General features: G+C 33.1%; 1 protein-coding gene across 7 annotated transcripts in view; it reads left to right on the forward strand.

Annotated features, from left to right (window-relative positions):
* The window catches only part of LOC129800533 (potassium voltage-gated channel subfamily H member 6), a 148,862-nt gene that overhangs the window by 125,775 nt on the left and 10,113 nt on the right, over positions 1-12,974 (forward strand). For all 7 annotated transcript variants that reach the window (XM_055844991.1, XM_055844990.1, XM_055844994.1 and 4 more), the window contains 8 exons: positions 2,976-3,130; positions 3,260-3,380; positions 7,004-7,124; positions 7,205-7,323; positions 7,399-7,589; positions 7,677-7,819; positions 11,254-11,447; positions 11,733-11,824. In XM_055844991.1, coding sequence (XP_055700966.1) covers positions 2,976-3,130; positions 3,260-3,380; positions 7,004-7,124; positions 7,205-7,323; positions 7,399-7,589; positions 7,677-7,819; positions 11,254-11,447; positions 11,733-11,824 — 1,136 coding nt within the window. The remainder of the gene's footprint in view (positions 1-2,975; positions 3,131-3,259; positions 3,381-7,003; positions 7,125-7,204; positions 7,324-7,398; positions 7,590-7,676; positions 7,820-11,253; positions 11,448-11,732; positions 11,825-12,974) is intronic.

Consider the following 12,974-nt stretch of genomic DNA (forward strand, 5'->3'; position numbering starts at 1 on the left):
CCTTTCAAGGAAATCTAACTTTACAAAACTTTTTTCAAAAAAATACGAAGTTCAGAGGGTTTTAATCATTAAACTGGTAAAAATCATTAGAAGTCATTAAAAGAAACGTCTCAGTCTGGAAAAAAACAAATTTAAAAATAAATAGGGTCGGAGGAACGTCTGTTTGACAGGGAACCTATATTGACACTTTTGTCAAAGTGTTGAATATTATTTAATGTATCTAGTAAAATATAAGTAATATAACGTTTTTTCTGTAATATAGATTTTACTATAAACAGAGATGTTCAAATTTTATATCCCAAATGGTACAGAGTAGGGTGACAATAGGTGCTGACACTAGTTCTTAAAGTGTAAATAGACGTTCCTTTCACCCTAACATAACTGGATTCTTATTCCAAACCAATTTTTAAAAGAAACATTGTTTTTTTGTAGAGGAAAAGAAGGCAGAAAAACTTGAATGGATGTTCTTACAGATTGAATTTGATTCTTCAAGTATCTCTGCTAACAAAATCATTGGTGTTCGAAGAATTTCAAATTTATTTTCGAATTTTCAACTACAGATTTTCACACAAGTTTAAAATTTCAAACTATGAATTTGTTAAAAGAGTTACTTATGTCTTCGGTGCACCTTTTAGCTCTGTATAATTTCACGAAATCCAAATTCGCGTCTCAAAATTGGACTAAATTAAATTTAATTTCGTGTGATGTTCAAAAGAAGAAGAAGAAGAGTGCACTGTGATGTGAATTTTGATTTTATGAAATATACCTGATCTAAAAAGTATTCCGGAGCCATTAGTAATTTATGAGCTGAATTTTAATTTACTTTTCCTGCGACAAAGTGAAGATTGACACATGTTTGACACTCAACGCACTTCGAAATTCGAACAGGAATTACATAAGCCATTTCATTGGTTATTGAAACCGATTTTCGAATGCATTTTCTCTTGGGTAGATTTCGGCTATAAGCTATCGGAATAAGAAATATTGATTTATAGAATATTACTGAAGACCTGTAGGGGAATCCTGTAATTTTCGTGACATTGTCACGCATGAGTTCGAAACCTGACAATGCCATGCGAGCTTTTTTTATCATATCATATGAGTTCGAAAATGCAATTCATTTAATTTTTAATGAAACCCCTTTACTTGATGATTTTATGAAAATACACCACGTCTTGGTGGATTTGTTTAACAAAATTTATTGTCATTTGAATTGCCAGAAATCTCAAATATGTGACTTCTGACAAAGCCACGCGAGCTGAAATGGCAATGTCACGGCTACAGAATCGCATTTTCGAAAAAGCTCTCCTAAGATTCGAATACAATTTGTCATATGGCATTGCCAGAGCGTTACAGAATTCCCCTCCTGGCGATATCTCTAACTGTTTTGTCTTTAGGTACGGAACAGATGAACTACCTCTTTTGAAACAAAAGTTATAATCACAAAACGTCAATTTAGTACAAGTAAAAATCTAGAAAGTTCGTTCAGTTTAATTAAAATTTAAGGAAGAATTCTCCTTAAATTAATTTTTTTAGTTCCTTTAAACATTATGTCTTCAAAATTTAGATAATAACAATTTTTTATTGAGACATAAAGACTAAAAACAATATGTAAATAATTGTGCACAAAAGAAATGTAATTTAACATCATAGTTAGGGTAAAGTGATACAAGTTGGACATAGTGTTACAAGTTGGACAATTCGCCGGTACAAGTTGGACATGGATTTTTTCTTGATAAATACAGTACAAAATTTGTTTTTAAGCACAAGGAACCAAATTATAAAACTAAAGCATTAAAAATATACAAATAAAAATGAAGTACTAAATTTATCAAGAAAAAAAGCCCTGTCCAAATTGTACAATTGCCCAACTTGTACCATTGCCCAACTTGTACCACTTTACCTTAGGGGTTATTGAAGTATTTGCTTTTCACAAAATTTTCATGACTCTCATTAGATGGAAGAACACTCGTGAAATTATCTGTCCCTTTATAATATAACTGTTATGTGCATTTGCAAGAGTATTATTTATCTGGTAATCTGTTTGAATAAGTCACCTTGCAAGATCCTAGATGTATACGATCCTAGATGTACCTAGATGTGTACACGAAGACTCACGCGATAAAATTGTAGACCCTAATGTTTTATTTAATCCACTGAGAGATGCTCCTAGTAATTAAATTCACTGCACCATATAACGAATTCAAGAACTTTTTGTGAATTTTCTTTTTAAATTATTTTAATGAATGTTTTAGTCTATTCTAATTTTTAATATCTAAAAAGATATGAAATCTTATAAAACACTCTCTAGTGATTCTTTCTTCTGTTTTTCTTCAAACTCTATTTTTCATTTCCCACTTTCTCACTTATTTTGAATTAGTTCTTCAAAAAGCTAAAGCTCAGTGTTAGATTCGGAAGATATATTGCAGAGCTTTGCATGAAATCACGTCAAAAATAACATAAACAAGATATTCTGCTGATATGAGATGTGAAAATTGTTTCCTTAAGAGACCTGACACAGCCAAAACACTGCTATTTAGAATATAATATTTATAAACTTGTCATAACATGATATACATGCAAATATTTTAAGTAAGTTTTAAACGTAAAAGGTTCAATCTATTCGAGAGAACTCTATTAAAATTATTTTAATATGGAATTATTACTCAATGAAACTTTTTGCTGTATTTATTAACTTTCCAGTTGCTTTTTTTCTGATAATTTATAAACTAGCTTTCTCACAACTTATTGCATATCTTCTGAATCTAATAAACTGTTAGCTGATGCAGAAAAATATCTCAAAATTGGATTACTTATGAGATGGAGATAGTATAAGGAAAATTTTGCCACCCAATAAATTGGATTTATTCAAGAAATATTTTCTTCAAAATTTTACTTGAAAAACCAAAAAACATAAAATCATCTCCTGGTTCAATTCCTTAGAGTTTGTGTTCTTCTTTTGTATCTCTTTTCAGACCACAACCCTCATAGGGCTCCTGAAGACTGCCCGACTGTTGCGCCTTGTGAGAGTGGCCAGGAAAATCGACAGGTACTCCGAGTATGGAGCTGCAGTTCTTGTCCTGCTTATGGCCACATTTGCTCTCATTGCTCACTGGCTGGCGTGCATTTGGTAATAGATTTTTTTTCCATCCTGGCAAAAACTGCTCTTCGACCTGAAATCAGGATTTTGATGAGTTTGGCTCTATTCCAACTAACTTGAATACATTTTTTTATTGTATCTCTCAAATGTGATTCTCAGGTATGCAATTGGCAATGCAGAAAGACCAATCCTAAAGGCGAAAATTGGTTGGTTGGATTCGTTAGCAAGTGATAGTCAGGAGTACTACTTTCCAAATGGAACTGGAGGACCCTCAATTAAGGTATACAATCCTTAAAATGAATAAGAATCTCACTGAAAAAGACACGAAAAGTTTTCGGATTATTAAAAAAAAAAACTCAATTGAAAAGTTTTAATGGAAACTTCAACCGACACAAGATGTTTCTTCTACATTTTTTTCTTCAAAAACTAAGTTAACCCTTTAAGGACGATTGGAACACCGGTGTCCCATAAAGAAAATATTTTTTCCTAACTACCTAAAGTTATTTTTTTTCTTATGTCTGTTCATAATTGTAAATTAGAAGGTTGAAGGAATCTAGAATATTTTTTGCAAGTCTCTAGCTATTTGCTATATAGTAAATATTTAAGCTCAAAAATGGCGAATTTTTAAATTCTCAAATTCATAATTGATTTTATTTATTTTTTATACTTCCAATTTTTTTTAAGCAAATCTCTTTTGGCAATAAAAACTACAATAATCATACGTAATATTTTTCATTAAAGCGAAAAATATTATTCATTGGTATTGTCAGAAAAATTATTTAAATTTTTGGGCTATTTTTGTCCCTATCGTTCATAGAAGGACAAAATACATCGAATCAGACTCTGTTGGACTTTCCAAGGTTAGATGTAAAACTTATCATAGATTATGTTTCTCAGTTTAATTCTTATTGTTGATTTTCATTCCGTAAAAAGTGTCTCGTCGTTAAAGGGTTAAATCTGTCTATTACCATTGAGGGAACTACACAGAAAAAAGGATTTTGTAAAATTGTCCGTAAATGTTTGTGAAATCCTATGGAGGACTTACGAAATGCTCGTGAATCGTATAACCTTTGTATGTTTGTTTGTACGTATTTGTTCGTATTTTTTTTGTTTGTCTAGCAAAAAATTACGAACCAATGACAAAATTTTACGAATATTTTTTTTATGTGTTTACGAACATTTACGAACAAATGTTTGTAAAAGTACAAAAAATGTTCGTCAAATGATCGTTTTACGAACAATGTTTGTGAAAAAAGTACAAAATTTTGCGAACTTGTTTGTGGGTTATACGATTCACGAGCATTTTGTAAGTCCTCCATAGGATTTCACAAACATTTACTAACAATTTTAGAAAATATATTTTTTCTGTGTATACGCGGAGTTAAATTCAAGAAATTGTTTCTTTCAATTCGACATCTTTGTAGTACAAAATTTACCATAAGTAAAAGGTATTTAAATATCGAAAAAATTGGAGTTAATTCTTTAATGAACCATTAAAAAATTGTTAGATATTAAAAAAAATATAAAAAATATTGTTTATTAAATATGAAAAATATAATGTCCTTTTATTGTTCATAAATTCAAAAGTACTTAGCAAACAGAGCGAAAAAAACTTAGTCTTTAGTTCTTATCAAAAATCTTCAAGTCTTTATCTTCAATACTCACAAATAACAAATTAAGCCGAGAAACGACTTACTTAGTAAGTGGGAAACAGGTGGAATTTAGTTAAATCATCATTAAGACGTCTCTCGGCTTGAGACCGCTTTAAAGATTTTTAAAATTATTAGTAATAGGGGAACTGTGTTAAATTTCTGACTGCTCGTAATATCGGACACTTATTTTCTTTCTCCAAATTCTATATTTTTTTTTTAAATAATTTTATTAAATTTGTATAATTTTAAAGAACTAAAAGAGAAACACATCTACGAACGAAATACTGCTGCAAAAATCTGGAAAAGTTCTGGAAAGCAAAAGATTTCGAGAAACTTTATGTCCGATATAGCACACAGTGCATTATCTACAATTTAATCAATTTTAAATATATTAAGAATAATGTTTTTAGACTCCTGATGAAAAGTAACAAAAAAAATGTAATTTATATTTAAATTAGGGGAAGTGCTTATAATTTGATATAGGGTTGGTTTAGGCTATTTAGGTCGTCTAGGCCATTTTCCCAAAGTTTGAAGTGCGATATTTTCAATACATATTGAACTTGGTAGGAGGGGCAGAAGTGTTGTTTGGAATCTTGTAAAGTAGTTTATCGTCTTTGTTTTCTCTAAAATTTATTCTAATAACTTCGAAAACGAATTAAAAATGAATCACGAATTTGACATTAATTTTTGACGCTTTGCTTGTAATTTCGGACAGCTGATAATTTGTATTAGGACTTCAATTCTCTTTCATTTCAAGAACCCAACTAATCAAGTCCAACTTACTACCCCGTGTTCGGTGGTGTCCAACTTTACGCTCAGTGTCCAAAATTACAAGCACGTCCTTTATTTTCAATCTAAAGATTATGACTTTGTTTTGTTTTATCCGAACACATCCGAACCTGGCACAGGTAGTTAATCAAACTGCCATTCAAAGTTCATATTCTCGGGTGGATTAGAAACTATTCTGATTGAATTAGGGGAAAATACCCATGCTTCGTACGAACCCAAGCTCAATTATGACCAAATTTTTCCCATGTTTCTCAATTAATGTAACTCGCTGCATCCATATTTTAAAAACTAGGGCAAGGTGCCCAGTTTTTAAAATATATTACCGAGTCACAATTAATATATAGGAAAAATGTTGTCATTATGAAACTTGATATCATACAAAGCATTAGCACTTTCCCCTGAGCTTAAACGAATTCTATCCAAACAAAAAATGAGAATATTTGTTTAAATTGTTTCTTAATAAAAACTAAAAACTAAAAAAAATGTTATTAAATACTGCAAAAACTTGAGAACTATACAGTAGATTAAAAGTTCCAGTGTATATCGCTTTGTGTAGTTTTATTTCTTGCAAACGACGCATCGTTGCAGTCATTTGAAACAAAGAGGTAGATAACTGTTCCGCTCAAGGTTCACGGTAAATCTGTAAATTGTACCGATTTTCCGATTTCGCACGAATTTTGTCGATCTTGTGCCGGTTTGCCGAGTAAGTCTACAAGATTAATGTTCCCAGTACAGTGCCTTAAAATTTACCACTGAAATTATCTCTAGGAAATTTATATTAGACAGGTTTAAATAAACGCTATACTTCATAAGAGCGAACTAACATTTAAATCTGCCGATTTTCGTTAATGAACACGCTGATCTGTCATTGTCTTGTCAAATTGTTTGCAACTCTTAGCAAAATAATGCCAATCTGGCGATTTGTAGCTCCAAATCGGCACAATTTCGACGATGGCCGCTCACGGTTCAATCTGATAACCATCTTAGGGGGAAGTGGGGCACCTTTGAATTGCATTGGGGCACCTTTGAAATTGGGCTTTTTTCTCCTATTTTTAAATGGAATTGAGCCTTATCATGACGCAATTTAGCTTCGCAATTGGTTTGTTGAGCTAAATTATATCATAATAAGGTCCAGTTTCATTTAAAAATAGGAGAAAAAAGCTCAATTTCAAAGCTGCCCCAATTCAAAGGTGCCCCACTTCCCCCTATATACGTCACTTGTTTGAGACACATATCCAAATACAAGAGAAATCCAGATAGCACAGTTGCTGATGAAATCGGATGATATATTATTCGAGGTGCAATTCAAAGTAATAATTTTCTAAATCATCACTCCATGAGCTTCCTTCCTGCTTAAGAAGTGAATTAATTAGGAAGTTAGCACCTCTTGGGAGCTTTTCGCCCCTGAATTTTTGCACGTTATGACTTGGAAAGCATTAACATAAATTCTCAATTTTTCCAGTCACGATACGTAACGGCTCTCTACTTCACTTTTACATCATTAACTTCTGTTGGATTTGGAAATGTAGCACCCAACACGGATGCTGAGAAAATCTTTACCATTTGTGTTATGCTCGTGGGATGTGAGTAACTTCGACAGTATGACTCCCATCAGGTGCAATCGATAAAATTGTGCTTTTTTTTCTATCTCTCTGCCACAAAGCTCTCATGTATGCAAGTATCTTCGGAAATGTATCAGCTATCATTCAGCGATTGTACTCAGGTACAGCACGGTATCACACTCAAATGCTTCGTGTTCGGGAATTCATTCGATTCCATCAGGTAATTTGGAAGACAATAAAAGAAAAGTTAAATTTTGAGAAGAGTCACTCATTCGCATCTTCATTGGGGTTTTAGATACCAAATCCGCTGAGACAGCGACTTCAGGAGTACTTTCAGCATGCATGGACTTATACGAATGGCATTGATATGAATTCCGTTCTCAAAGGCTTTCCCGAGTGTCTTCAGGCAGATATTTGTCTCCATCTCAATCGCAACCTCCTCACAAATTGCTCTGCCTTCGAGGGTGCCAGTCCCGGATGCTTAAGGTACAATATTTGAAAAGGGAAAAAGATTTCCAGTCAAATAGGAGTATCCTCATTTGGTATTTTTATTTTCTTCTTGTCTCATTGCAGAGCACTCTCGCTCAAATTCAAGACAACCCACGCACCTCCGGGAGATACTCTTGTGCACAAGGGCGATGTTCTAACGTCTCTCTACTTTATAGCTAGAGGATCCATCGAAATACTCAAGGATGATGTTGTGATGGCAATTTTGAGTGAGTTTGAGAGTAAAATATGAATATAATAGTGCACAACTAATCTCTAGAAACAAATATTAGCTGATGCTAAAATAAAAATACAATCTTTCAAAACATCTCGTAGAGCTTCTCCTCCAAAGCTCTTTCAATATTTTGCATTTTCCCATTTAATTAAGCTTTCAATAAACGCTCAGACGAATAATTAAATTTTCCAGAATCCTATCATTAAGGCATGCGTTATTGCCATTTAAAAACTCATTTGTTTATAACTCTTGCACTATTTAATTGAGTGGAGTAAAATTTTAATTGAGTATACTTCACAGGAAAACGCTGTTATAAGCAAGAAATACGCGATTAACCCTTTGAGGATGAGTGGATGATCCAGCAGTAAAAAATTAAATTGGCTCAGTTCTAATGCAAATTTAATTATTTTGCCCCTAGTCCCCTTCGAGTGGCCTTCAAAGTTGAAGCCAAATAATTACTTTCACATACAAATGCGTATGGAAATTTTTCTGCACTCGTGATCGTTATGCTAAATATTTAAAAAGTGAGAAGTTTTTCCGTATTATCAGATACCTTTCCATATGGAGGAATAAATATACTAAATTTTTGTTTAAATAAATTTTTTCCTCGGAACACTGTGAGCTGAGTCCGAGATCAATTTAGGAATTGGCTTCAAATAGCTCCGTATAAAAAAGCCAACTTGCCAGTCGCTTGTTTTGCCCTTTTGTCTTTTGTTTTTTGCCTTTAGAAGTATGAGGAAAAACCTTGGGAAATTTCTTACTGATTGATAACCTACTCATCCACCATGGGTTAAACTAGCCACTCATAGAGTAATAAAACGGGGATCTGGAATTAATTGCTAGTTTTCCCAACATTTGGCTAGTTTGAGAACCATCGAAGCATTATATGTACAACCTATAGGAAAAATTTTAACCCCATTCTAATTAACAGTTTTTGGTAGATTTTCTCCATCTTCTGGTAAAGCGTGTTCACGATAAAATTATTCCAAATGATTTGATATTTGATAAACATTATAACACGTGTTTTTGCCTTTCTTCTGGTGAAAGTCTCACCAAATTCTGTTCATTTTTCACTGAGACGAAATAATAATGGAAAAGGGAAGGGAACTGATCGTGTACACGTATGTAAAAAATCCTGGAATCAATTACACGGACCTTGGAAAACTCACAAATAGCTCATGCCAGATCGTCCGGAGGGTGATTCTTCGATTTCTCGAAAAGGCGATTATCGTCGACATCTGTGAGGGATATGGCTAAAAAACTTAAATGTTCTCCCAGTCTTGTGCATAAAATCAAACAGGAATGGACTGAAGACTTTTAAGGCCAACGCAGCCCCTCATCGCATGGATGCATAAAGTCAGTCAGCTAAAACACGAGCTCAAGGGCTGCACGATAAGATGATGTCTGGCTTTAGTGGGTGTATCTTGATGGATGATGAAACACACGTAAAAGGAGACTTCAAACAATTACCAGGACAGTAATATTACACCGCAAAGTCTCGCACAGGATGTAAGAAAAATTACAGGTACAAAAATTATGAAAAGTTTCGAAAAAAAGTACATGGTTTGGATGCCGATCTGCTCATACCCAATCCGCAAAAAAATACTCTGACTCAAAAATGATTGGTTAGGTTAATAAATGGTCAAAAAAATTACTCCTGATTGAAATCTTAAAAATTAGTCATATTCGGGTCGAATTTTGGTCACAGCATTACTCAAGATTGAATTAGTAATATAATAGTTGTTTTACGGTTCTAAAATTTACTCTACCATTCAGTAACAAAAGCGACTCCAAATGACGGTATTTTTTTGTACAAAAAATGACGCGCCAAAAACAATGCATTTGGCGTCCTTCTCTAGCACATAGGTACGAAATCGACGTACACACTTTGAATGAAAACGTTAAGTGCACTTCAAAACTTTGTATTGCATTACCACTGTAGACAATATTTTCTCAACAATTCTTCACATTTTCCATCGTTTTCTACTACGTTCTATGTAAATTTCTCTAATTTTTCCCTAGTTCACTACTCACATTTGCGAAGATTTTTGCCGTTCGCCTATTGCTGAATGAGGCATCCGACATGTAGAAAATTTTCCCATTGGATGGCAACAACACAAAGAAATCTTTTAAAATTTTCACTAAATAGGTCTTTTCGACACAAAATTTTAATCACAGGACACTCCAGAGACTGGAGCAAACTCCTAAATCACAAAATTTCATTTTGCAAAAAAAATGTTTGTGTGTTTATCATGAAAAAAAAATTGCCTAATTTTCACTTAACTTCTGTCGGCATTGTACTTTTTCGAATCACAACACACATCTCTACTGAAGGAGCTTTTCCTCCCAATGTACACTATTATATTGTTGAGAAAACACGCGAAAATATCAATTACTTTGCGAATTCACAGCTCTGAATAGTTCTATTTGCCATTTGACAAGTGAAATTTCCCCTCAAATATATCCAGTGAGGAGAAGAATTTTTATTAGTGCACTGGAAGTCGGCGTCATATTTTAGTCGTAGGCGGGTAATTTCAGAGTTATTATGACGCCAAATGACTTCCGTAATTACCGTCATATTATTCCCCACTTTCCGTCATTCGACTCTCTGACGACCGTAAAAGGACCCGTTTTTGGAATCCAGAATACATACATCCAACGGTAATCTTACTCCAAATTGCTATTTGGGATGGACGTCAGAGCAAGGGGTTCTTCTCTCTCTTCTTCTCCAAAAACACCTGTTGCCTCTGTACAGATGCCATGACATACCCCCGATCTTCTGGCCAGATTTGGCGTCGTGCAATTACTCAAAAGCAACCACAGAATGGTACGAGGAGAACGACGTTCGTTATGTACCCAAGGAGATGAATCCGCCAAACACTCCAAATCTCCCTCCAGTTGAAACATATTGGACTATTATCAAATACGATCTGAAAAAGAAAGCTTAACGGGTCGAGAACATCGAGGACTTCAAGAAAAAATGGAATGAAACAACCAAGAACCGCGGTGATGACCTTGTACTGTACTTGATGGGAGGACTCAAGAAGGAGATTAGAGATTTCGCCAACCAAATACTTGAATACGAAAAAACTAATAGATCTAAAAATTGAAGTTTCAAAAAATATTTTTCTTTTTTTTAATATTATGTACTTTATTTTTAAAGCATTATTCTTGGGAACAATTTTATCGTGGACACGCTTTATTATCCATAATTGACCTTTAAATGACTTATAACGATAATTTTGGGTTTGAATGCTCATAAGAACTTATGCCATTTAACTTTTGGGAGTTTCCGCAACCCAATAATGGGTAATACAAGCAAACTTTTGGGATAAGTGGTTGCATAATGTCTTGCTTAGATAATTCTACAAGACATTACATAGAAGGAATTTTTTATTTGGTGATAATGTGGAATTACTTCAATTGCAGGCAAGGATGACATTTTTGGAGAGAATCCCTGCATTCATCCCACTCTGGGGAAGTCCAATAGCAATGTTAGGGCTCTCACGTACTGTGACCTTCATAAAATACATCGCGAAGATCTTCTGGACGTCCTAGACCTCTATCCAGAATTCTACGAAAGTTTTGTCAACAATCTCGAAATCACCTACAACATGAGAGATGTGAGTCCTTTTAATTAACTTTCAGTAATTCAGCATAGAGTTTCAGTTCTCTTTTCCTACTTAGAGTCTTTGATGGATTAGTAATTAGCCAGTTCAACTTTGATGAGAATCCTAAAAACAAAAATTAATTTGAGAGACAAAGAATTTAGAAAGAGTGGAAAATTTTCTTTAGTGATTTTTCTTTTTTCTCGCTTCTTTTTCTCTTTTTTTTCTCTTCCACTTAGAAAACTCAGTGTACAATGTTTATAATGTGTCTACTCTCTATTTCCTTTGTTGCTCTCCCAGGATGAACAGAGCGGTGTAGAGTTAAGACATAGGTATATGCGAACGTCCAGCCACGATAGAGAGCGAAATAGTGAAACTAGATCATATAGGCTGTAAGTTTACCTTACTGAGTTTCTGTTTTTCTTGACAATTGCAGTAGAAAATCAAATACTAATCAAACTGAGATTTGATTTATTAAGAAAAAATTGGTTTTGATTGCAAGGAATATTTCTGTACCATTTACTTGGAATTCAATCGCCCTGAAAAGATTTTAATTGTATTTCTTGTCTAATCACTAAAAATTGGAAATCAACCTGGGAATTATGGAAAACCTTGCAAGAATTTTTTATGTCTCTTTTTTTCTCTTTCTTCAAATAAAAGTTGGATGCTGCTGCTATAAATTCTCTTCTAGAAATTAATAAAAATGTTTTTTTCAAAAGCTTCATTTTATTTGAAACATAAATATTTGATAAACAAGTTTTCTTGGAAATTCTCAAAAGAAAAAAACTGTGTCTTCCCCTTTTGAGATGAATTATTAAATCATATTTTTTATACATCTCCCTTTTTCTTAGTTAAATATTGAGAAAGAATATTCCTGAGGGAGTATAAATATTTTGAAGCGTTGAAAAATCAATATATTACATTGGTAGACTGTTGATAGTTAATTAAAGAGTATAAATCGCTCTTCTGAGTGTTACAAAAGCGTATGTCATGCCCACCTTAGATATTATTCATTAGATTCTCTTTAAATATATTTTGTTATTGGTTTAAGAAGATATCCTTTAATTTAAAATGAAAATAAAAAAAAAATTACGAAAAATATTCACTCTAACGTCAGTGAACCATTACAAACGTAAGGGAATATATAATCTTAATAACCCACAAAGCTATTTTTTAAGCTGCATATTTCAAACGAGTTTATTAATATTGTTTTAATAAATATTCATAAAATTTCCTGCTTGAAAATATCAAGCATATATTTTGATTAAGGGCAGAACCACATTGACAATAAAATGATCGCCGTAGCCTCACCGTATTTCGTTAATTTACGCATTTTCATTGCAATTCTTACGCAAATTTTCCATTACCGTATTACCTTATCGCGTACACGGTGACACTAGGTGAAAATAATTTAAGAAAATTGAAGAAATAAAACGAAAATTCGATAAACGATGAACAAAAAAATGAACCGAGAAATTAATCGTACAGTTTTTTGCTCACCGTTTATTGCATTTTCGTTTTATTTTTTCAATTTTCTTAAAT

This window comes from Phlebotomus papatasi, chromosome 2 (assembly GCF_024763615.1).
Source record: "Phlebotomus papatasi isolate M1 chromosome 2, Ppap_2.1, whole genome shotgun sequence".
NCBI classification, from domain to species: domain Eukaryota; kingdom Metazoa; phylum Arthropoda; class Insecta; order Diptera; family Psychodidae; genus Phlebotomus; species Phlebotomus papatasi.